At 36.2% G+C, this 27,105-nt stretch overlaps 1 protein-coding gene across 1 annotated transcript in view; it reads right to left on the minus strand.

The window, feature by feature from the left end:
* Nucleotides 1–27,105, minus strand: part of IL1RAPL1 (interleukin 1 receptor accessory protein like 1) — a 682,112-nt gene that overhangs the window by 246,673 nt on the left and 408,334 nt on the right. The window contains 3 exon segments of the mRNA XM_036393685.2: nucleotides 11,903–12,056; nucleotides 13,139–13,159; nucleotides 13,161–13,326. Of these exon segments, the coding sequence (XP_036249578.1) occupies nucleotides 11,903–12,056; nucleotides 13,139–13,159; nucleotides 13,161–13,326 (341 nt within the window).

Consider the following 27,105-nt stretch of genomic DNA (forward strand, 5'->3'; position numbering starts at 1 on the left):
CTTACAGACTACAGGTTTAGCACTGGGTTAGCTTCTCTTTTAATGGCTGAAATGGCACAAAGCAATTTTTTTCTGTCCTAACTTGTTGACAATGTTAAAAGGCCTCTACAAGAATAAATACCCTTTTTCTATGCATGTTGAAGGTACAATCCACATCCTGAAAATTAAACAATAGTTCAGTTAATTTAACTAGATGTTATCAATTGCCATAAAAGAACAAGAATTAGGACCACCTCCAACTGAGTTTTTGAATCAGAATTGCATTTCTTACTCTACTAATTTTATTTCCTCTTCCATAATATACATGAGCAGGAGCTATAAGGACCTTCCACACATGTAGTTATCATTCTGCAACAATTAACTTATTAAAAAAACCCTCCTTTCAGCCCACAAAATCCTTTTAAAATTACAGAAGTAAATTTGTCATTTTTCTGTTGACTCTGTATAGTACTTTTTAATCAAGTTAATGCAAGTTTTCTGCCCTTTGATACTCTGAAGCACTCAGTTTAATAAGGAAACCAGATCAGCTCATGTTTTCTTAGAAGAGTGACTTTGTCGTACATTCAAAAGTGGAAAGATAACTTTCAAGTTGTGAAATTCTTTTAATTTGGCCTGAAATGCCCAACCCTCCCACAATTTATCTTGTTTGGATTAGTTTTCTTTTTCAATACAGTACATTTTTAAGAACTGCTGTTTTCAAAGGATGGATTATTAAAAAAAATACTGACAGTTATCATGTGTCTTATGGAACTATTAAGTAAAAACAAGACCCTGAACTTGTATGTATAATATTTTATTCCAATTTATTTATACTATAGTCTAAAGTAAGACACCTTCAGTGCTTTATGCTTTCTGCCCACCCCTAGCAGGCAGTTCTACCTGTATGTCTTTCGAGTGGAGTTTATAAACCCTTGTTCTCTCAGCTTTCTGTGCATATCAAAACTACTCTGACAGATCACAAAGATGTTTTTGAACCACGTAGACAAGAAGACATCTAGAGCAGAACAGTACAGACATTAGCTTTTGAAAATACGAGATGTAATCTGCCAACTACCATTTATAATATATTAGTGTAAGGCATTACAGAATACATGCAAAAGCATTTTGAAATGTCCTTGACTTTTCAAAAGCCAGACTAGATCTTTCAAGCATTTTTCTTCAGTATTTGGAGCTTCTCTTAGTAAGAGAAATAGCTACATAGGGCTATTTCCTATATAAGTGTACAGCTTTTTATTTGTGGGTGAGAATAGGAAGAACAATAAATGCTTTTCCTTGTGTGATCACATAATCTCTACTAAATGTCACATTATCCACATTTTGCAAGTGTCTTTTCTTCCTACATCTCTATTCCTGCCCTCCCATTCATCCTAATAAACTGTCACTGCTCAAATATAAGCAAAAAGTCTAGACAGGGTTAGCTGTATGAAAATGACAAACAGCTCACCTAGCCTTAATTTTTCATTTTTCCTGATGGTGTCAGAGTAGCTCCTCAGAAAACTGAGTTTACTCATAAAAATCTAGATATTAGATTAAAAGAATAAAAAATCATATGCAACTCACACAAAGGAATGAGCCTATTTCTATTTAAATGAGCTTACCACAATGCATTTTTTGCCCTTTGCCTCTTTATTCATGAGTGACTTTTTGAATTCTGAACGCTAACTCAAAAATTCCAATGGAATTGTTTTGAAGGAACAAAACACCTGAAAATTCAAAACAGGATGTCAGCAAGGCTCTGCTGCTGCTGCATGCAGGGGTGGCTGCTGGCCTGGAGGCTGTGGCCAGGTGGGAAGGTGCTCACTTTGGCCCCGCAGGAGCGGTGGCCCCTGCTCCCTCCATCTCGGGGGATTACTTTTTGTGCTGCCTTTCTTGCCAGGATTTGGCTCTCCCACTGCCACTCCCCACATTGTGCCCAGGGTGCGATGGGCAGATGGGTGGTTTGCTGGAGGGCAGGAACAGCCAGAGCAGTGTTTGTGGGGAGGCAGTGTGGCCCCTCAAATGTGTCTCCTGCTGCTGCACCTCGTAGATGTGACACCAAGACCCAAAATGCATCACTGGTTTGGACATTCATGGGGCAGGCTGCGCAAAGAGGCTTTGAGAGAGAATGGCTTGGGCCACTGAAATCACAAACTGAGAGGCAATTACAAAGACATGTGCATTTTCATTTCAGTGAAAATGCAAAGAGTCAGAGGGTCTAACCAGTTCGTGTTAGAACAGGTCCAGCCCAGGATGCCATAAGGCAGCTGGTGCTGGGGCTCTAGTGCCAGGCTCAAAGCTCTGAAGGAACCAGATATTCATGGTGAGTTGTACTTCTCACTTGGATGTGCACGGAAGACACGAGGTTTCCTGGCAGAGCTATACAACAAGACAACAGAAATCACCTCTCTCCTCAGTTCTTTACTCAGCTGGGCATTAGACACTATTGACAGGAACATTAAAAATGCCCTGTTAGAAGATGTGTGTAAGTACTGAACAGAAATAGGAGCTTAAAATAAATTTTCCATCTCTACACTGAAGTGTCGTAACCCACCTACTTTATAATAAAACATTTATTCTGTTTACTGCAGCTCTCAAACCAAAACCATTGTTTTCAAAGAGGACTCATTTTTCTTTATATTTAGTTTGTGCTGAATTGAGAATAGTGAAGTATAAAAGGAAAGCTTCCAGTTGTCTTGCAGTCACTATCATCACTTTCAAATAAAGCACAAAATGAAAAAGGGAAATTTGGTGTAACATGAGTAACACACTGCAGCACAGTTTATTCTAACTGCCAAAATTAATCAAAACAGAAATATTTTAATAAAAAACCCTATACTTATTTTGCACACTGCAGCTAGCTTAAAGAAATGCATGCTGTGATTCCATCCTAAGAAAACTTAAATACCATGAAAAATAATAACAGTAATTTTGCTTTAGGCATATCAAGGTAAAAGCAATATATTGTATTAGACCAACTGGTACATTAAGCTCCTGAGATTTAAAGATGCCTTGAACATCCAAAAGCTTGTGCTTTTTTTTTCCTCAGCTGTACATCTTGTTTAAAAAACAAATAATATTTCTACTATAGATTTTTACTTGTCTGCTTTAAAAAGCTGACATGAAATTTTACACTTATTTTATAGCAAGAAAATATAATGTAGAGCCATCTTGCCATTTCCAAAGGTTATAACCATAACAGCCCTGAAACCTTAGAGTAGGATTCATGTGATTTAGATGCCTATATTATAAATCTACATTTAAGTTTGTCAACTAAAGCCTTGAATAGTCAAGAGATGGAAGTGGAATTCTGTAAAACTCAGCTCATCTGATGTTCCACACATTGGCATAAAGAGGATATCAGTCACATCACAGAATTGCCAGGAGGAGCAGCCAGCTCATATGCCAGTGGGTATAAATATTAAACTTAGGTGAGAGGAGTCTTACCTCTAGGGGAAAAAAGCACACAACAGGTCATGTATGCACGATAAATAAACCTTCCACAACTTGAGTAAAATTATGCTGTGGGACTAGTAGCTCCACAAAGGGCTTGTTAAGGGCTGGAAATGTTTGTTGTCATATCAAGTGTCTGGAGAAATATAATCCTCTTGTTGAACATGGAAAGAATGCAGTGAGGTGAAACAGAATGATTTAGAAAGGGGGAAAACTCACAGGCATCTTTCTACTCTAGTTCTTCCATCTTTACTTTGTTTAAAGAATCTGGAGGAAATTCACTGATTTATATCACTCCTCAGTCATATTTCTATAAAGTTATAGCTAATATTTTTAATTAATCCTGTTCTGGGTGTGAATATAATACTCCAAAGCAAAAGGAAAAACTGCAATGTAGAAATGGAAAAATTTCATTGCTGGTTCCAATTTCTTTTTCATATTCAAGCAATTATTATGTGTTATCACATTCACACAGAGAAAAAAAAAAGCTGGTGAAATTGTTTTCTTACATTAAGCTCTCACATAGATAAGTAAAGCATCAGAAGTTAAATTCTTACACAATTTTGATGTAGTAATTTCTATTCCTTTTAACATATCTTTAAGTTTTAAACTTTTCAGATAACGTACCCTAGAGTTATTTCTCTTGACTGCTGAATTTTAGTTCTATTTTTACAGTAAGTCAGTAGGTGTTTTACCCAAATTTATTCCAGTAAGGACTGAAACAAACTGTTTATCAAAGTGAGTACACAAGGAGGAACTATAGTTTCAGTAATTCAGAATTAAAATTTGTACTTTATATTAATGTAGAAATAGATGGGTAGGTTTTTCCTTTTTATTAATAAAAAAATAAAAGTAAAAAAAAAAATCTCTTGTTCATCCTGTTTTGGAGGATCACTATGCAGCCACCATACATTTTGCCAGTTCCTAAGGCATGAGGAAAGAATAGATATTACCTTTATAAATTACCTTTATAAAATTGTTTCATTCATCAATTGAAAAAAAATGCATGACAGAATAACCAATAAAACATCAGGGTGACTTGCAGAGCTGGATTCTTTAAAAATTGTTTTTAATTTTTAAAATTAACATCAGTTCTGATCTTTCATAACCAGAAAGTCAAAAAATGAAAAATTGACTCTTTAAGTCAAAGAGCAAATGGACACCAATCTCAGAGAAACTAAGATTTCAGTCTTGATTCCCACTTGTAATAACAGAATTCTGTCACATTCACATTTTCTGAAAAATCCCTTCACCCAGGATTTTTCTCCTGGGAAGCTGAGACGCCTTGGAGAAAAATGAAAACAATAATTATCTCTTTTGCTTCTCCTCTGTTTTGCTCATGCAGAATGTGTTTGGAGATTTTTTTGTCTAACAGGTGATTGTTTCATTGGTTTCTGCTGTGAATTGTTTGCACTCATTGGCCAATCAGGGTCAAGGTGTGTCAGGACTCTGGAGAGAGTCACGAGTTTTCATTATTATCTTTTTAGCCTTCTGTAAGTATCCTTTCTGTATTCTTTAGTATAGTTTAGTATAGCATTCTTTTATATAATATAGTATCATAAAATAATAAATTAGCCTTCTGAGAACATGGAGTCAGATTCATCATTCCTTCCTTCCTGCCATGGGGGTCCTTATAAATAAAATAGAATTCCAAGTAAAACTTGTTTCTTAAATTTGGTATTGACTGTTTTTCTATTGTTTATATACTATGATGTTTTGGGTAATTTATTAATACTTTGAGACAACAGCATGAAAAAAAAGCCTTTTTTTTCCCTTGGGGGGCTGGTGAATGGGAGATGACAATATTTTGGAGGATGTCAATACTCTTTAAGAGAAGTTACTCTTTTAATATAGTGGAACATATATTAGACACCTTCTAGATGATTTTGAGGCTACTATTCTATTAACACACATTTCCCCATGTGATATTGCTGCAGTCAAAATGAGGTGTCTTTCCTTTTCTTCTGCAAACAAAAATTTCCTGCTTCTAAAAACAATTGCAATGATTTCAGGTACACGTATTGTCTGGAATTTCTCTTTAAACATATGTATTACCAATATAATTTTGCTTAGTAGCTCTGAGATTAGAACTTGCCTAAGCCATTTAAAAGACACTGAAGGCATTGGAAAAATTGTCTCCACTTTAAACCTAAATATTCAGTCAGTCTAATTGTGTATAGACTGTTTTTAAGAATGTATACAGATTGTTTTTAGGATGGGGGCAATACAAGGTCCTTATGCTATTGTACTGGTACATTTTATACTCTGGTTTATTAAAGTACCATCCTGGAAGACTCCACTGTACATATAAATTATCTAAAGCAGTATAAGAAAAGCTTTGGAAATGACAAATGTTTAGTTAGGACAGTATAGGTGGATTTAACGTACTCTAGGGGAATGTAAAAGTAAAATGAAGTCTTCTGATCCCATAGCAATAACGTGAAACATTAACATTCAGTGTAATTTATCTACTTTTTCAAAGGTTGTTTAACAAGCATCTTGGGTGCCTTAACAACAGATTTATTTAATTTTGTGAGATATTATTAAACTACAAGTTTATAAGTCTTTTATATCTTTAGTAGTCACTAGCACTTTTTTGTGATAAACTTTTGTCTGCAAATTCTTTCTCTCTGTAGAATTCATCTTAACAACTTCACTACACTAAACTGAAACAATGATCCTGGTAACAACATACATTCACATTGTTTTTATTTCAGTATTCTCCTATGACTCATGAAGAAAGGGAAATTGACTCACACAAATAAACTTCTATTTTGGAAATGTCATTTCTCTATTTTTTTCCCCTCACCTGATGTAGAAAACCAACTTTTTTGGACTTATTATTTTACATTAGTCTTTAATCTTACACACAAAGCCAAAGTTGAAGAAAAAAAAATCTTCAGGAAAAAAGTAGTATAAATTAAAAAATATATCAGGTTTATAATAACACTTTGAAATAAGCAAAATTGTTGTAAATTTAACAACAGTATGCGTGGTAATGCACTGCACCTCTTGCATAATATCTAATTTTTTTAATTTAAGTGGAATTCTTCATTGTGATTGTGGACTAAGATTTCTTCTATTTCTTACCAATTATTGAAATATCCCCCTCACTTTTGTTGTCACTGTATTGTCCACAGGGAGTACAGGGCTCCAGCAGAAATCATGACTACATCATCAACTACTAGTGGCCACATCCTGGAGGACTTTTGGTAAATAACAGAAAGAGAGCAGTATCCTGTGCATGAAATAGGACATTGTCCAGAATGATGAGCACATAAACACATCACCCAACAGGAACAAATTATTCATCAGGTCTTTATTCATCTGACCACCCTGCTTTGCCTACTTCTTTGAATTACTTTCTGGAGGATCTTCTCTCTACCCTAATTATGATATGAGTAATCTCTAATAATTAAAACTGGTCTTTGTGAGCAGCATAGGAAGACAAAGGAAGAAATGTCAAAAGGTCACCAGCAGCAAGGTTGAAAATCTGGAATTTTTTCTCACTTTAACTTTTGCATCTCTTTGCCAAAATGCTGAAGCTGATTTTCTAATTTATCAATGCAATTTATAACACAGAGTACATGACATCATCTTCACTTCCTTTGAAGTAAAATACATAAAGCTTTGGTCATTGCTGTTTTCATATAAGCCTGTTTTTGAATGATCCTCTAACCCCATTTACAATAAATATGAAAAAAGGAACATTTATAGAGAACATTTTATCCAACATCAACATAATGTTTTGATTATTATTGCTCAAATACACACAGGAAATTAATTTAGATCCTTGTTTTCAGGTGCATTAAAATGATTGCAAATCACTCATTTCTAATTTACAAAAAAAAAAATCATCCTACTCTTCAGCCATAACTGTGTAAACCTACAGGATTTTATGCATTTTAAAATGCTAGGTTAGTATTTTGAACATGCTGCTTTCATAATGAGTCTATTGTTTGCTTTATATTTTATTAGTCTTCGCACAGAATAATGGTAAATAGAACTTCTATCTGAGTATGTTCTGGAATTGAATTAAATTAATGATGAACGAAAGGAATGAACATCAGCTCTGATAATTATGGGATCAGCTGAATCAAGTAGTCACTGGGTACATTCAATATGGTTCATACCAGTCAATAACTTCAGAAACCAAGCAGAGTCTGTGCTAAATCTCTAAATGCTTGGAAAACAACTCTCTTTGTTCTTTAATACTTTTCTCACCTAGCACCTGCTAAAAATAAAGAGGAACATCCTAATGGCAGCACCTCTCTGCATTCTGAATGTGAATTGAATGTGAAAGAGCAGCACACCTGGAAGAAATTGAAGCCAACTTTTTGGGGAAAAAATAGTGAACATTTTGTCTTACACAGTTAAAACACAGACCACTAAGAGCAGGCTATAACCTTCAAAGTATGTGTGCATGTGTGTCCTCTTCAGGATTTTTTTTTGGTTTTTTTTTATTCACAATATATGGTGGCTAGCTGTATATAAAAGATTCACATGTTTTGAGCTGTGAGGCTAGGTATATAATTTAATTATAATTATTTCTTCATACTATTTATTTTCACAGTGATCTTTTAATCTCTAAAAATACATACATACATGTAGTCATTTAAGATTTCCCATTATGCTAATGAGGACTAAATCTGTCAGAAAGCAAAAGAGACAAAGCTTATTCGATATGACCCAAACTTTTAACAGCACTAAGAGTTGACTACAGCATAACTGAATATACTACAGCATACTGAATATACTATAGCATAACTGAATGAGAAAAAATGCATTCCTTTTTTTATTGCCTAAAAAAACCTAGAGATGAAAAAAGTCATGGGTTGAAGACAGAAAAATTTAAATAATAGCAAAAAAATTACTCTGACAATTTATTATTCCTATAGCTTGATTGTAAACATGTTGGAATCTGTAAATCTAAAATTGTGCTCCTTCCAGCAGGAGTTGTTTCCAAGGGAACTTCTCAGGGTCTAATCACTGAACAAAGAAAACAAAGTGTATCTCTGAGGAAAGGTTTCAGGATTAAGGACCTACTGATTAGCTCTGGTTCCATCTGCAAGGTATAAGGTTTTCTTACTTCTGACAGAATAGAAAAAAGTGTTCTAATATTTAAAACTAAAACAGAAAAAGTAAAATTCCAACTGCAAGTATGATAGGGTCTGTTTGTTTTATGATGTTCATGGTGGAGAACGATATGTTATTGCAGTGGGAATGGGTATATTCTTTCTGACACAGGCTGGACATCATTTGACCTGAAGGAAACCCTTCAAAAGCAGAAAGAGTTTGCAAGTGACTTAGAGCATACAAATGACAAAAAGAGCATACAAATGACTTAGTACTATAGATTAAAAAAAAAATAAAAATTGTTAAACCTCATATTTAAATAAAATAAATCACTGAAGGAAAGTATTTTTGACCCATGTTGTGCACCATGAATAAATTAATACTGTACTTTCCTAATAGGCTTCTTTCCCAACACTCAAAACATTCTTAATTAATTATGTCAGAGACAGCAGGAATGCCTTAATTAAAATTCCACGTATAAAATTCCACGTATATATTCCTTTGTACATTGCAGGACATTATGGAATGTGTAATTGCATAACCAAAACCCAAAAAGCCTACCAATTATGCTTTTTATGTGAATATTTTGATTAATTACAAGCTAAAACAATCAGTATAATCAGTATATATTGTTTTGCAAAACAGAGAATTTCTAGGTCTCATCTCAGAACAATAAAGAAATTGATTCAAATCACTTATATTTTTTCAGTGTGAGATACACATCTTCAAAAAATTTGAAAAAGTTTCCATTAAGATCAAAGAAGAAAAAAAACTAAGCAAAAAAACCCCAAAACAACAAACAAAAAAGAAAAAGTAAGCCATGAAATAGTTGTTACTCTAAAGGTGTATTATAAAGTTGTACCCAAGGTGACATTGAGTACTTATAATTTAAGCTTAAAAGGGGCAATTTCTTTTCTCATTTTTTAAACAGAAAGGAAATGATATTTTTTCCATGGCTTAGGGGTTTTCAACTGTTATACTTAGATGAGATGGATACTGCCTATTAAGTGAGTTTGATCTTTTTCTAAATGTGTGGATTCCCTTCTTATTTTTCATCTTTAATGATAAATCAGAATATGAGCCCTTCCATGTTTCACTATGAGGTACACAGATATTTAAGGTCTAAAGCACAGAGGTTATAACAAGAATATACAACACCAATATTGAAAATAACATGTTTATAATTGCATCCATAGTTAATGGTCTGTAAAAGCAGCAGGTTTCCCTAAAGGAGACAGCAATTCTGACAAAACACATTGTGTGGGAGAAAGGAAGGGAGTCCTTAAATGGTGACTGTCCACAGTTGCCCAGAGAGAAGAGGTAGTAAGGAACAGGTGTAAAAAAATTAGTACTATGACTAAATCTATCTGCTTGTTCTGTTTATTCACATAATATTATAAAGATTATATGGGGTTTACTAATTTGGAGGTTGTCCTTAAATCTGCTGGGGTTTGCAGAGGTGGAAATTGAATGGTTCCCTCCCTATGAATTCATTCATTTTTAGCACATCAAAATCAGCCTCTCTTTCTGTCTTTGTCTAGTTAAACATTAAATACTGAACTCCTACCTACACTACAAGTGATGAATTACATTTTTTAAAAACTATTCCTACAAATAGTAACATGAATATGCTTCCAATGCTTTTTTTCTTTTTCTTTTCTGTCAGTCTGAGCCTGTTGAAATACTGCTGTGCAGTGGAGCACCAACCAAAAGGACAGAAGGCATAACTTAAAAATACAGTAAATATGTACTTTTGAAATCCAGGTACCAAATATTGCAAAAGATAATTGACATTATTCTGGTATAAATCACACACTTGAAGAATCTTTCTCTGCTTTCTTTATATCAGAGTCAATCAAACAGAATATATGGATGTTTATTGTGAGGTTAATCACTTGACAGTAATTGCCTATCTGTACTGACCAAACAAATCAATGTTGTACAACAACAAAGAGATCCTGGTTATTGAGTTTAAATAAATATTATTGATTACTTGAATCTCCCAAAACAACACAAACAATATGATTTCCAGACATATCCCACAGTGAAAAATTGCATTCCCTAATTGACCATAATTTCTGTTCATGTGGAGGGAAAATGGGTTACAGTGAATGAGAAAACAAACTTTTTACCATTAAAGAAAACTGTTGCAATTCAACATAATGCTTAACATAAGTGTGTTACAAGTTGCTGCTGTGCTTTAGATTTATATATTATATACAAAAAAAAGGATTAAGAGCAACCCACATAATTATTCTGGATGACTTTTCTTGGTTTACTAGATATTTTGAAGGTGCAAGAACTTCTACCCACAAGCCTCTTTGTCAACCATATGGATCTAGTTCACCTCGAATTTGCCAGGAAAATCCTCATTCTGCCTTCTTTTAGGAAATATATCATGGAACTACACAGCATTACATAGATCACGATGCACCCTGCCTACCATTGTAATCCTATAATTGTAAAAGCCCATTTTTTACCTTACATGTATGTTCAGCTCTATGTTTTACATAATTGTAAAATGGAGGTTAGAGGTCTGATGAAGAATTGAAAATTCAGTGGACCATTCTTCACATTGTTCTGCTGCTGTGGATGCTACTATTCCAGCATATATTTTGCTTTCATTCATAATAGATTTTAAATATTGATGTGGTAGTTTTAAAAGCAGGTTATATTAAATGCATTTGTTTGCTGAATAATAGAGTTTATTCATGTTACATAATTACTATGTGACTCTTAATACTTCAAAATGTTTTCAAAGCCAAGACTAAATGGATTAAAAAAATAATCAGACTAATGAAAAATAGATTAATTGGTAACTACAGTGCATGATGATTGAGATCAGGAAGTTCTTGAACTATAAACTAGAGAAAGTACGGAGTGAATAACAGGGGAAAAATGCTCCTGTCCCTCATCATGCACTGCTCAACACTTGAACTGGTCTCACTGGGACAGAGCTACTGCTCTTTGGTTGTGGCTACAGCTGTTCTCATGTCCAAAGACAATTAGAGCTTGTACCATGGAGTTATAGCTACAGCTTTTTTTATGTCCCGAGTAATTTAATAACATGACAGAATATGATAGACATTTTTTTTTTCTGTAAGAGGACATGGTTTCTGAATCTACCTGTTCCTTGACCACACTTTCCACTAAAAAAAAAAAAAGAGCTAGCTGCCCACAAGCTTTTCAAACAGAACAAAACTCAGACTTGCCTAGGTATTACGGTATTACAGATACCACTGTGAAGTATTCAGGACAGTTTTAATGTATCAACCATTCATACCTGGGCACGCAGCAAAGATGTGTGCAAATGGTACAACTCAAACCCACACAACTTGAACCACAATATTCAGTGGTTTTTTCCTAAATATAAGAGATAGAAAAAGCCTGTAATTACCTGTAACTGTCAACTCTGTAGTTCTTCTGACAACAAAGAATCCATATTTTAGCTCACAGGTGTAATTTCCAATGTCATCCTCTCTAACTTCCCGAATGACTAGAGTGTCCTTTTTAAACACAATACTCGATCTCCATGTCTTTGACTTGCATTCCTGTTTAAAGAGAATATAAAACTTCAGGGATTGTGTTCTTACACTTAAAATGGATCACTGTGGACAATGCTGCCCAAAGTTGGCTAGGCAAGAGCCCAGGCCAGATATAAATGTATATAAACTAAACATGTAAAAATCCAGCCCATTTAGATGTTGGTTAAAACTAATTTTATCACCAGACTTGATATTTATGCCTCTGGCTAGAAAAGGGAGTTGATTCCTTTGGTGGTTTTTTTTTTTGATATTGGTTTGCTGACTTGCTCATATTTAATTTACTTATTTAGCATTAAACCTATGTCTGCAATCTATGACTTTTATATTGCCAGTAGCTCAAGCTGCAGGGGACAATATTTTTTTTAATTCAAATTTTAAAAAACATTATAATTAAAAAATGTAGAGAAGCAGAAGATGAGAATGAGGAGAAATAAGCATGCTATATATCTCTTCCTAAAACAATCTTAGAATCAAAGCTCTCTGTTCTCTCACCTAGAAAAGATGCATTCTTAATATAAAAAAGTATTTTATTAAAGACACAAAATCCAAGATGAGAATAAGAAAATAGTTGGCTACACTTCTCCTATCTTAGATATGCTATCAGTTAATTTGGACATTATCATTCCAGGCCACAAAATTTTAAATTTTAGGTAGCACAGTCTTGTATACCATAATTAATTTTACTGCACTGCCCACAGGAAACACTACTTGCAAGAACTTGGCCCTTAAGTAATGATCTAGAAAGCATAACCCAATATTGAAGTAAAGTTATTGATAAAAAAAATGAAATTATATTTGCAAATATAACTTTAAGCATATATGTACAAAAATTTTGGTAGCATATGCTAAATTTTATGCTGTAAAATTAAGCTGTTTATTCAGGTAAAGCAGACATAGATTTCCCATACAGTTTAGTAAAGAAAGCATTTTAATTTCTCAATTAGTTAATTCTTTTCTACCATTGGTTCTGTTGTGTTTTCTTGACAAAATTAAAAACAACCCAAGCTTCATAACACACTTAGGTCAAGAGAATCATAAGAACATTGCATAATACACATTTGAAGGTATAAATCTCTTGCATTCCTTACCTTATACCACAGAATTTCAGGGCTCCCTAAATGGAAATAAAAAATCTTCAATTTCAGGACATGAGATTTCCTTGCTTTTGCTAAGTTCAGCTTTTTCAAAATATTTCATCTTTGAATTGTAGCAGAGCCCGGTGTCATTTTCACCCACCGTCAGCGAAATGGACACTTTCATACAGTAAGTTGAGTTCCTGTAATGCAATAAAAATAGAAAGAAAAGTCTAATAAATTGGAACTCGAGTAAAACACCAAGAACCACATATTCATCAGCACTGAGTATGCCTTAAAACGGAAGTGGCAACATTTTACAGATGTTAATAAAAATTAATCCTGTGATTAATTATAGAATAAAGGATGTTTCAATCTAAGACACTGCCAGTTTGTTGACCATAGCCTTCAGTGCCCATACTCCCAGGACAAAATGTTCTGCATTACCTACAGACTTCATGAGCTTGTGTTCTCTCCTGAAACTTGTTGCTACATCTGCTTCTGGGTGTTGATAAGCAAGGTAGGCAGACACGAGGGAACCTTGTCTGCCTTCCCACATTCCACTGTGTGATTCAATCGGACAAAAAGACAAAACTGCTTGAATTTTTTTTTTTTTAATTTGAGTTTCCAGGTGGGAAGCAAATGAGTGAATAAAGTTGACTACTCCCCAGGAACACACTGTGATGGTGTAGGATTTCTCTCCTACTGTTCTGTAAATGCATTCTACCCCTGGTCTGCTGACAAAGGATCCTGCAGAGAGCACTGAGGAAAGATTCACCTCCCTATCACCATTCTCATCCTCTATGAGCTGATTGCTTATTTATAATGGACTTGTGTGTATCAGACATGGCAGAATCTCAAAGATCAATTTCTTGATATCTGTTTCCTTTTTCTGTTCAATAAGAGGGAATAGAAATACTTTGGGATAAAGAAGAGGAAAACTTAATTTACAAAACACTAGAGTCCAGTTTTCTACAGAAAATGCAACCCTGTAAGTAACTATCAAATTAGAGAATAGCGTTAGAAACATAAATTTTTAAACAGAATGACCCTTAGCTGTTGATCTAATTCATGGACTTGTAAGGCAATCCAACACAAAATTATTTCCTTATAATGAAGAAGTATAATTTGTTACCATGTTTGAGAAACTGGCTGTATAAAGCAAATAAGGTTGTTTAAGCTTTATGCAAGTCAAAGATAGGATCCACTGAATATGGATCCCTCTTGCTGCATTTAAGCTGGTAAAGAGCCAATTCCCATTCTTACCTGTATATGCAATTGAAAATCACTCACTTTTTAAAGAATATTTTTTCATTAGTGTAAATTATGTAATTTCTCCATTAAGTTGTTACTTGGAATATTTTATTCATTTGGATTTTTATCATGTGTCTTGAAAATATCACAAAAGGTCACTTAATTCTGCTTTTCCAAATTCGTAAAATGCTTTTTTGCCTTTCTTTTTTTCCTTGGGAGAATCATCCCCTGGAAACAGGTTCTGAACAATTCATCAAACTCTGAGGTTTAAGAGTAAACTAACTAGATGGGAATGTCCTCTTATCAGATGACAGGGAGCAGTATATAGGGAGCTGTTTGACTATACAATTTTCACATTTAAATATTCTCTTTAATTCCTTCCTTGTTCCTATGTTTAAGCATCATGTTTAGTTCATATTACTGAATCTCATTATTTAAATATTTCTAGGAGAACATGGCAGGGGAAAAAAAAGGGAGGACACTTTACTGTCTTCCCAGTCTCTGAAGAAGCAAGGTTAGTAAAATTTTTGCATAGGCATCCTTCAGTATTCGGAGTAAATTTTGCAAAAATTATGATTAAATGTTTTGATCCACTAAAGAACTCTGTTCTGCAACAGTGACAGTGTCAATTGCCAGAGACAGAATTTTGTCTGAGGCACATCCAAGTTTCCATCGCAACAGCAGATCCTTTAGCAGATGCTGCTAAGGCTTCCTGCTCCATAAGAGAAGAATTTTGGAAATATTTCAGAATGTTTAAATTCATTGTTTGAAGTGGATATTTCTAAACTGTTAGATACAAAGTACTGAAAAATTTTGGGTGGATTTTTGTCAGCTGAGCTCCCCAACAGAATTTTCTTTCAAAAGCTCAAAACATTATCAAAAAAACCCTACAATTCCACATACCCACTGGTGACACAGACTTCCTTATTTCAATTCTAAATACTAACTGTACTGTCAGTCTGACTCATCTCATGCTCTGTGTCACAAACCAAGGCTGTTGGGATGAAACAAAACTCAAAGAGGCAGGTACAGGAAGCAGAGCAACACAAAGAGTATGAGGTAAGAAAACCAAGATAATGGGCTCACAGTACAGAAAGAGAAAAAGAAAATTTAAAAGTCCCCAGGTAGGAATGAAGAAGAAGAAGAAGAAGAAGAACAACAACAACAACAACAACAAGAAGGAGAAGAAGCAGAAGTAGCAGAAGAAGAAGAAGGAGAAGAAGCAGAAGAAGGAAAAGAAGAAGAAGCAGAAGAAGCAGAAGAAGAAGCAGAAGTAGAAGGAGAAGAAGAAGCAGAAGGGGAAGGAGAAGGAGAAGAAGAAGAAGCAGAAGGAGAAGGAGAAGAAGAAGAAGAAGCAGAAGGAGAAGAAGAAGAAGCAGAAGGAGAAGAAGGAGAAGGAGAAGGAGAAGAAGAAGAAGAAAGAGGGGCTGAGTTTGCTGGTTACAGCTAGAGCATGAAGGATACAGTAGATGTCAAACCTCTCAGGCACAGAAAATGTGGCAGCAGAGCCGTCTGGAGCATGCACATACGGCAGAGGGTAGAAAATGCTCATGTGTTAGAAGTAAAAAAGTTTTCCCTATGTCTCTCACTTGAGGGACCAGATAAGTAGCAAATAAAACAAAAGAAAAACCCTACAACACGAGTTTAAGGAATTCTAAAAATTGGTGTAGGCCAGTTAGCCCCAGCAGGTCACAGCCCCCCCAGTGGCTTCTGGAGCATTCATTCAGGACAGCAGTTCAGAAACTTCATATGCAGGATTCCCTTTTACTGGAGTTGGGTTTTTTATGTTATTTAGGGATTCTTTTCCCCAAAATATATTTCCCCAAACTGCGTTTTAACTCACTTATCACATGATATTTTTTGGACATTTCTTTTGTTTGTTTGCCTTTACTTTTTGCTGAATATGGTGATAAGAAGAGGTGACAAATTATTGAATTAATTTATCCCTAATCTGACCAGTCCCAAATGTTCACAAATATAAAGTTAGCAAGAACTTTTTTGCATATATAAGTGAAGGTTTTCATTTTCATCTGTTATTCAATAGGTTTTCAAGTGCTAAAATAATGAGATCTTAAAGTACAAAATACAATAATAATGAGCTGTTTGGTGTTTTTTATTTAAGACACCAAAGCCATTTAAATCAAATTTATCTTAAAGTTAAATGAACAGGTAACTTTTTAGAGAGAAAAGGAGGAGACTCAAGGGGGAAAGCTGACAAGAGAACACACACACACTAAGAGTATCTTCTCTAAGCTTTAGCTTTTACAATATTCCCATCTACATTTAAAGGAGTTGCTTTGAGAATTAAGTACTTAAAGCATGGTTTCTGTATAAATACATATCTGAAATGGGCCAGATGGGTTTATGCTTACAAAACTACTTTTTTCTTCTCAGAAAAAGACCTCTGATAATTGTCTGTCTCCAGGCTCATCAGAGAGAGCTCATGATGGTTCACAGAGCTCAGTACTGTCGAGGCAGCATCACTCATCATCCCTATTCGTGACAGAAGGGAAAGTGGGACTCTTCCTGTTACTTGTCCACTCCAATGCTTTGCCATTATGCTACTTACAGAGTAAACAAGCTAGAGAGCAAACAGGAAGCCAGAAAATCTCTCTTATGTTTCTCTTCATCATACAGAGTTGAGAAGTATCTTTATTTCCAACTGAGTTGGAAAAGTAACTTTATTTCCAACTCCTTCAGAACTGGAGATTTAAAAGAAAGTCTGACAAAAATCTTTTTTTTTTTTTGCAGTTTTATTTTAAATTTTAATAAGAGAACTTAGCCAGTGGTGTACATATTCACTTTCGAAAAATGGTTCGCTGCATTTCTGGGGAAAGCTTTTGTTGACATCATTAATTATTTTTTTTCATGATTTTGCAGACACAATTTTGTCCTTTTTCAGTCCAAGTAACTTCTGTTACAGTTATTTGGATGCCTGAAAGCGGAGAGCAAAGAATTCATTCAAGACAGAAACAAAACCACATTATTGATAATCTACTCGTGCTCCTGGCCTGTGGCTCCAAAGGCTCTTTGTGAGCTTTTAAACTTTCACACAAAAATTTTTAAAGCCTCTACATAGCAGCAGGGTTTTCTGAGGACACCCCTGAGGCCTTGGGCACGTGGTGAGGGAGGAAGGCCAGGGCACCTTGGGGCAGCCAGGATTACTCTCGTGCTCTGGGGTCCCCTTGGTGGCAGGATCCGATGCCCCAGCAGGTCACTGCCCCCCAGGGGCTTCTGGAGCATTCATGCAGGACAGCAGTTCACAAACTTTATATGCAGGATTCCCTTTTATTGGATTTGGGTTTTGTTTGCTATTTGGGTTTGGTTTTTTTTCCCCAGGCTCTGGAATGGCTGACTCCCACACTCACTGGTTCTGATATCTAGGATCACAGATTGCCTTTTCCACAAAGCTTCCAGAGCCAGCAGAGCTGCAAGTGCTGGGGCAGTGCTTCAGGCATGGGGAAAAGAGAAGAAAAGCGGAGGGAGATGGACAGAAGCCAGCTGGAATTTTCCTCTGTGCCTTAGAAATTATCTCCTGCTTCCATACCCTGGGGGGCCAACCCAGTTTGGAAACTGCTTTTGACCTCAATTGAATTACATAAGCACAGATTTCTTCTCTCAAGGGTCACCTAATTATGTGCATGACACTATGAAATAACCCAGTGCACAGGAGCCTCCAGCACTATTTGAATATCAATACTCTACAAGATACTTGTTCCAATGGGTTTGAATTAGACACACCAGGAAATATTGTTTAGTTTTAATCCCTGCTTCCATCCTTGGAAGCCAAACCTTCACATTTTATCTTTTTCTGACACAAGTGGTACACACTGCCATCCTGAGTTTCCCCTTCACTCCAAACCTGTCAAAAGAGAATGTCAAAATGCAAAGTCTAAATGCACTAGAATAATGCTTTCCTCGTGTAAGAGGGAGCTAGTGACTGATATGAAAGGGCTTTTATTGATGTTCTGAAAAATATAAACTAAATTAAATTAGACTTTACAAAAGGAATTTAATTTTCTCATCCTTATAATACCTTAAGGCTTCTTTTTTTTTGGGTAAACTAGAAAAAAAGGTGTAAATGTTTATGTTACTGATTTTTCTGTATGATCTCTGTCTTTTTTAAAGTCAAAGTGAAACATTTCTTTATAAGAACTGGAATCATTCTGATATTGATTTCCATATTTTAATAAAATTTTGCTTTCTTAGTAAAAAATACTCAAAAATTATTGTAATAACCTTAATTATGAACTTGTACTGGCAATTACATGGAAGGCAAAATTACATAAAATTAACTAATTTCACTAATTTCCCTATCAAACATTTTCTTTCACATTAAATCTTACTTTCAGATACATTAAAAGAAAAAAAATCCATAATCTTACTGTACAGGTATACAAAAATATTCCTATAATGTAACTCTGTCTGCACTCCTACAGTATATGAATTTAAATCTAAATTTTATTTGAAGTTAAAAATTTCTTACAGAGAAAATGTGTCTATATGTGTATACATACGTGTCTATAAATCAGTCATATGAGTATGTTGGGGATTCCAGTGATTGTAAAAATAATACTAGAGGTATATGATTCAAAAAAGACACTATAAAATTTTAAAAGCATATTTATAGTATACCTATATGTTATTTAGTATGAGAAAATTTTGATTTTAAAAATAACTTTCTATTAAAATATTTGGTATCAAAAATTCAGAGAATAGCACTTATGGATTGAAGGTAGAAATGTTAGAGGTAGTTAAAAAGGATAGTAGTAAACCAAAAAAGCATTGTACTTCACAGGGTATATAGGGTGAGTAAAATATGGATTGCCACTAGTCTGAATTTAATTGCATAGTTGATATTTTAGTGCTAGTTACAAATTTAGTGCTAAATTAGCTCCTCATTTCAGTAAGGCTTCCCAGGATCATTAGTGAAGAAATTTTGGGCTAGTGAGTCACAAAGTGCTACAAAGGAGATGTGTCAGAATGATACTAAACGTTTTCACTGCAGCAGATCAATGTATACTCCCACAGGAGACAGAAGTATGAAGAGCTGTTCAAAAGTGTACCCTTACAGATGAAAATCCCTTTAGCTTTCAACAAACTGCAGTAGGGAGATAATACCAGAGCATGAAATTCCTCTAGGTATGGTCTGTCCTCAATACAGGAGGTGATGGCACTTGCTTTTTCTTGGGAACCAAGGATCCTGAAGAAGAGTAATTTTTGTACCCTTACTTAGCACCATATGCCAGAATAGCAGAAGCACTTCTTTCGAAAATTGCAAGGAAATAGAGTCATATCAGTCCTCCCATTTCTTTCATTTATAGAATCACAGAATCACAAAATGTTTGAGTTCAGAAGGGAACTCTGGATGTCATCTTGTCCAACCCCCCTGATCAAGGAGAGTCACTTAGATCTGGTGGCCCAGGAGCGTGTTCAGACTGCTTTTAAATATTGCCAAGGATGGAGACTCCACAACCTTCCTGGGCAACCTGTTCCAGGGTTCAGTTGCTCTCACGGTGAAAAGTGTTTCCTGATGTTCAAATGGAATATTCTGTGTTCCCGTTTGTGCCCATTGTCTCTGGTCCTGTAACCAGGCAACACTGAAAAGAGCCTGGCTCCATGGTCCTGGCACATTCCCTTCAGAAATGTATATCTGTCAGTGAGATTCTCTGTGCCTTCTCCAGGGGAAAGAGTCCCAGCTCTCTCAGCCTGTGGTCACAGTAGAGATGCTCCAGTTCCTTTATCATCTTCATGCTTCTTCATTGGTCTCTCTCCATGTTTCTCTTGCACCAGTGAGTCTGGAACTGGACACTGAGCTCTAGTGGTCTCACCAGTGCTGAGTGAAGAGAAAAGGCCACCTCCCTTGGTGTGCTGACAATACTAATACAGCACAGCTCATCATTCACCTTTTTTGTTGCAGGGGTACATGGCTTGTTCATGTTCAGCTTGCTTTTCACCAGAACCCCCAAGTCCTTTTCTTCAAAGTTGTCTATATTTTTGTTCATGAAACATCTGTTTTCTCAGGTGGTTTTTCACCCACAGGGCATGGAGGGGAACCGTTAAACAAAATAAAATACTTTTCCCAAGTAAAAAGGACAAAAAAAAAATAGGGCTGAAAAAATGCAGACTTTACGGAGCCTGCCCCAGCAGCTGTGCTTCTGTGCTCAGGAACAATTGAGTATTACTACATCCTGATGACTCAGAAGGTCAACAAATACTGGAATGTCTTTATCACCAAATCATCCCTTTTGCAAATGCCTTCTTTTATAGTACTAAAACTGAAAACATTGAAAATGCAGTGCTGCTAAAAGGTTCTCCCTTGTTCCCTCTCTTTGCTTGATGAACTCACACAGTTCTCAGATAAAGACAGATCCTGTCATTCAGTCTCAAATGTTAAGTTAGTTTTCTGTTCTGCTGTCAAGCAAATGCATAAAGAATATCCCATGAAGGTATCTGTCTTGTTTCCAAATGATTAGATATTTACCTGTTGCTAACTCTGCATGAGTCTGTTATTTTCTGAATAGAAAAATTACTCATTAACAGTAGATATGGACCGAGATATTCAACAAGTACAACATTTATTATAGATATTAGAGTAATGACATTTGCACATGAATAAGATTCCCTCAAAAATCTCTCCATAACTCTTTCCCATATCTACCCAGTAAAAATGGGAATACACTAAAAAAATCATCACATTTAGTAGGTTCAAGTCTGTTTCCTAACATACTGATGACACTTTTCCAGACTCCTGAAAATTCTCTGATAGGATTTAATGACAATTCTGAATTAAAAAAACTAAATAATTCCTAGAATTATGACTCCTACATTTGTTAAACTAAACTAAACAAAGGAACAAATAACCCAAACCTCTCCCCCCAAAAAACTGAAAAAACCCCCCCCAAGAAAACCCCAAACCCCTACAGTTTTAATTACACTTGTTTTACACCTACTTTCCTAAGAAGAAACAATTCATATACCAGTCAGCCTTCCTTAACAATCACAGGATTAAAAGGAAGACAGTAGTAGGACACCTCAGTAAGAGCATTGCTGTGAGCAGATTGAGCCAGAACTCAAAAGAAAGCAGCAACTTTCTGCAGAAAAGTCAGTCTTTGGAAAAGTTGCTACTGCTTCTACTAAAGCAGAAATTTGGAAATGTGCAAGAATTTTTATGAAATTTATACGACTGAAGACCTCCAAGGAAGTCCTGAATTTCCAAAGGCAGCAGGATTTGAAGGAACAAATCAATAAACAAAGCGATATACAAGATTTCGATTTGTCTTTCATTTGAGGACCATAAAGGACACAGGAAACTTAGCTTTTAACCATTTTGACTGTGTTCATATGAACACAGCTTTACAACAAGCTTTACCTCAAAACAGTTTCCAAAATTGTCTCAGTGTGATTGGTAACAATGTAATAAATATTTTTATTTCACTCAAATTTTAAGCTCTAAAATGTGCTCCTGACACCCTTCAGGCAGTAGCTGAAGATGACAGCTATGGAAGCTCAGGCAATATAAACCAGTATTTGCACTATATTCATATCAACAGCATCCCTGAAGACAAACATGGGCAAGCAATGACTTCACCCACTCGAGCTACCAACTCTGCCCAGCATTGAAAGTGTTCTCAGTTCAGCCTCCAGAGCTTCTATCCAGTTTGCATTTCTGCCCTTAAATGTACTAAACACCATCATTATGTCCATACAGTGAGGGGACAAAATAATCATCTTTCCAGAGAAGATAAAAGAATGAGCCAGTTCAGGTTAACATTATTTGAGGATCTTTGGAAATATTTCATTGAAGAGGCTGGGACAGCCAGAAGGACACACTCTTTGTTGTAAGGCTTTCAAAGCATGAGTTGAGACTCCATGCTAAAGAATTATTAATTCCTTTCTTCTACAGAATCCCCAAACAAATTATTTTTTCTTTTCCTCAGCATAAAACCAATACCTATGGACTTTCACTCCTAATGTCACATTTCCATCTCCAGTGACTGAGCCTAAGTACAACACAACACATTTGAGAATTCAGCAGAGACAGAGGTCAGTATGTATTCAGCAAGTATATGAAATTATACTATTATTTGTTCCATGTTATTGTCTACCATCAAAGTAAACAACTCTGATGTGACAAATGAAAAGGTTTTGGCTGCCCAAACAAACAGAGTGTGAGGATAAGGCACAGGCAGGTGCCAGACACTATTGCTATATATTTTCATTTCTTGATTTAGCTTTCAAGCTTGCTGCTACGTGTCATCCTCAGAAGCATGAATCACCCAGAACATGCAGACATGAAAATCCAAAGTCATATGAACAGCAGCAAAATGAATGTATGAGAGCTTTCTACAACGAAGCTTTGAATAATTCCACCTAAATCAAGTGTGCTTGTGTAAGCTATTTTCATTTCACGAAAATGAGGTTTGCTTTACACATTTTAATTCACACCTCAAACAAAAAAGGTAAGTTGAACAAGTTTAAATACATTGCAGATAATTGAAAGTCACTTCTTTTTCAGTTGGACTATGATGTAACATTAACGTTCAGAGTCTTTATACAGCACTTTTCACTACAGATGCAGTAGGGACAGTAGGAGACACATCTCTCTCAGACATATTTTTTTCTTGGTGGTGGACTCATAGAAAAGTCACTTCATTTGTCAGAGATGCAGAATCTCCACTTTGGCTTGTCTGCCTGCTTCCTCCTATAGCAGGACACAGCTTCCAGCTGGGCTGGTGCTGGTTCCTTAATCATCTGCTGTTCTTTATCACCTAGCTTCACCCACAAATTCCCCACTATCTAAATATAGGAATAGCTATATAAAAAAGTTCAATTCCATTTATAAACACACTTTGGCTCAAAACCCTGCCACCAGTTTTACAATACGTAGAGAATGAATGAATATATAAACTATTTATGAGTAGAAAAAACCTATATTGTCATTTATGTACCACATTTTCTGGTTTCTATTTTTGTTTCTGCAATCTATTTCAGTCACATTTTTTTTCTTCATATCGGGAAAGAACAAAGAGAACCTGTGAATTCCTGTATTGATTAAACACTTTGTCACATTTTTCATGATGTGGATGAATTAATTTGCAAGCATTTAATATTCAGAGCAATTTGAATTAAATAGCTATTTTCTTGACATTTGTTCAGAAACATGACGTCTGCTTATGCTCTTGATGTTAGAGTCAGGTGAAGCTAAAGCCAGAGGGATGAGGAGAAGCTGCAGGTTCATCCAGCAGCTGGGCTAAGCACAGGTACCCACAGGTGGGTGCACAAACACACACACACACACACACACACACACAGGAGCTCACAGGGCTGCTCACAAACACACACACACACACCCAGACACACACAAACACACACACACACACACACACACACACACACACACACACACACACACACAGGAGCTCACAGGGCTGCTCACAAACACACACAGACACCCAGACACACACACACACACAGACAGACACACAGGGCTGCTCTCACTCACACACACACACACACACAGACACAGGAGCTCACAGGGCTGCTCACGAACACACACAGACACCCAGACACACACACAGGAGCTCACAGGGCTCCAAGCACACACACACACACAGACAGACACACAGACACAGGAGCTCACAGGGCTGCTCTCACACACACACACACACCCAGGCACACACACAGGTGGTCACAGGGCTGCTCTCTCACACACACACAGACACACACACACAGGAGCTCACAGGGCTGCTGCTCTCACACTCACACACACACAGACACACACACACAGGTGGTCACAGGGCTGCTCTCTTACACACACACACACACACACACACACACACAGGAGCTCACAGGGCTGCTCACACACACACACACAGGAGCTCACAGGGCTCCAAGCACACACACACACACAGACAGACACACACACACAGGAGCTCACAGGGCTGCTCTCTCACACACACACACACACACACACACACACACACAGGTGGTCACAGGGCTGCTCTCTCACTCACACACACACACACATACACACACACACAGGTGGTCACAGGGCTGCTCTCTTACACACACACACACACACACACACACACACACACACACACACAGGAGCTCACAGGGCTGCTCTCACACTCACACACACACACACACACCGGAGCACACACACACCCACACATACCCACACACACCTATCTACACAGATGCCCTGTGCTTGCTGAAATAATGAACTGCAGAGCTGTCCCAGCCCAGTGCCTCCCCTCCAACTGATCGAGTAGAAGCCAGCCAGTGGAATACACACATACACAAACAGTGTGGGTGCTTCCAGCCACTGCCTTCAGCCTCTCATCCCAGGAGCTGGCCCAGGAGCACTGCTTGCCCCAGCTGCTGGCACTGGCACATGAGGTTTGCAGTTCCCATCAGCTGCTGGTCCTCAGACAGCTTACCCTGCTCCCCAGCCAGGCCAGCTCAAAGCTCACGAGCATGCACCAAGCCATGCTTAGTGGAGGCAGCACACCCACAGGGAGAACTGAACTGAACTGAACTGCCATTTAATGAGAAGATGGGACAAATTATATAGCTCAAACTAGAGTACTTACCATGAGCATATTTACACTGAACAGCATTTTATCTCCTTTCCCTACTATCCTCTTGCCTTTTATATTCTACTCCATTTCTTTCCTGCACATTAGTGTCTCTATCTCTGGTTCTTCTCCTAGATAAGATTAATGCATCCTCAGAATCACTTCAAAAGATAATTTAGCAATAATTTTACATAAACAAAAAAGCTTTTCCTCTCTGCATCCATAGGAGGCCCCACACATTATTCAATCTGAAGGCCTTTCCAGGAGGGAGCATCTCCAAGTGATTGGGTGGTTTTATGCTTACAGGTCATGGGGATTTGTTACCCATCTCTGCTTCTCTAACCCCTCACTGAGCCTTTGTGTTTTCCACAATCATCTTTAGGCACTAGAGTGTGACTAATTTGGCTCTACATGTGTGGTAGCAGACAGGGATTCATTTTAAAACAGAGACCATCAGCCAGTTTTCAAAGACCATGCAGGGTAACATTCTTGACGAGTTACTGATTTCTTCCCAGTATCCCTTGTTTTCCTAGCTGGGTCTTTCCTTGCCTCTCTTTATAAATGCTCTCCTCTGCTCACTTAGTCACTTTCCTGGCAAAGATCCCATCAGGTTTCTCTCTATTTTTTTATAAAGTGTTCACTGTCCTTTCTTTGCTACTTAATCTAAACACTTCAAAATCACAGCATGTTGTGGCAAATGTGTCAGTTTGTGAGTGTAATCATAACTACTTTTGAATGCTTCATATTCTGTAATACTGTTTTCTAAGGATTTTCTGAAACTTTCTATAATCCAAAGCAAATGCACATAAAATATCTAATCAGTTTCTGAATCTTCCTATAAATTTTAAATACAACTTATATTTTCTTAAACTTGAGTTTTACAGCAGTATTTCTTCTACCAGGTTTTCTCTGAAATTTTAGTTTCCTTTTACCTACCATTTTTACTCCCATTCTAATATATTTCAACCACAATTTTGTCTACACCATGTAAGCATTATATTTACATCAGTATATAAATAATTATAAGCATATAGATAATGTACCAATATAAATTCCTTAAATCCTAGATATTCTCAAAACTTTTTTTTGTGTTTTCAAGAAAAAAAACCAACAAAACACAGAAATATTTATCTCCTAAGCTCACCCATTTCGGAGCTACCACAAAAAAAAAAATCTAAAATACTACCAAAAATGCCAGATAAAATTTCAGGATAGAGTAATTATAACTGTCACCAAAAAAATTGTACTGTGAGGAGGGACTGAAAGTACACAAAAGCCAGAAAGGTCTTTTTCTTTCTGAGTCACTTAGGAGTTTGTTTTATTAACAGAGATTGTTATGGGAAATCTTCCATTGTAATTATGCATCAGCAACTGCCACTCCATATAGAAACTGATGCTTTATATATAATTTTTCCCTTTCGTCTTTTATTTTGAGGATAAAAATAACTCATAAATATTTCAATTTCCAGTTTCTGAAAGATGTAGAGCAACAGTGAAATGCTGAGGTCTTTAAGAGCACAAACCATAGTACACCAAAGAAAATACCCAAGGAGAGTGGTTTTTTTAAACTGTACAAGACACTCAAGTGACACAAATGTTTGAGAAACATGACTTTGAAGCCCTCATATTATGTTCTGCTTCCTTCATCTGCAGGTAGAAATGTATGAGATAATCTTGATACCATAAAGAACAATAGCAGAAGCCCTAAAGACTTCAATCTACAGAGGCAGATTTTTCCATGTTACAATTTCCTGCTCATTGATGTTAGTGACAATACTGTTATTGTTATGATAAAATGTGTTGACAATAGAATATTTGGCCCTTAAGAATTTATTTCCACCATCTTTAAGGGTTCACATTAAGTTACCAAGTTTTCTGTTATTTTATTAAATCATTTTCTAAATAGATAATTTTTTGAACATGTCACAAAATACCAATGACTCTAGTACAGTTAAGTGCATACATATATGTATATTGAAATGTAAATTGCCTCAGAAATGAAAGCTATGCTTTCATTTTAAAAGTGGAATGATAAATAGAAGTTTTCTATGTTTTATATATGTTTGAATCAGAAAATGAATTAGCTCATTTCTCCTAAAGTCAAAATATTTGAAACATGGGAGTTTTATATAGAAGGCCAGGACT

Source organism: Molothrus ater, chromosome 2, assembly GCF_012460135.2.
Source record: "Molothrus ater isolate BHLD 08-10-18 breed brown headed cowbird chromosome 2, BPBGC_Mater_1.1, whole genome shotgun sequence".
NCBI classification, from domain to species: domain Eukaryota; kingdom Metazoa; phylum Chordata; class Aves; order Passeriformes; family Icteridae; genus Molothrus; species Molothrus ater.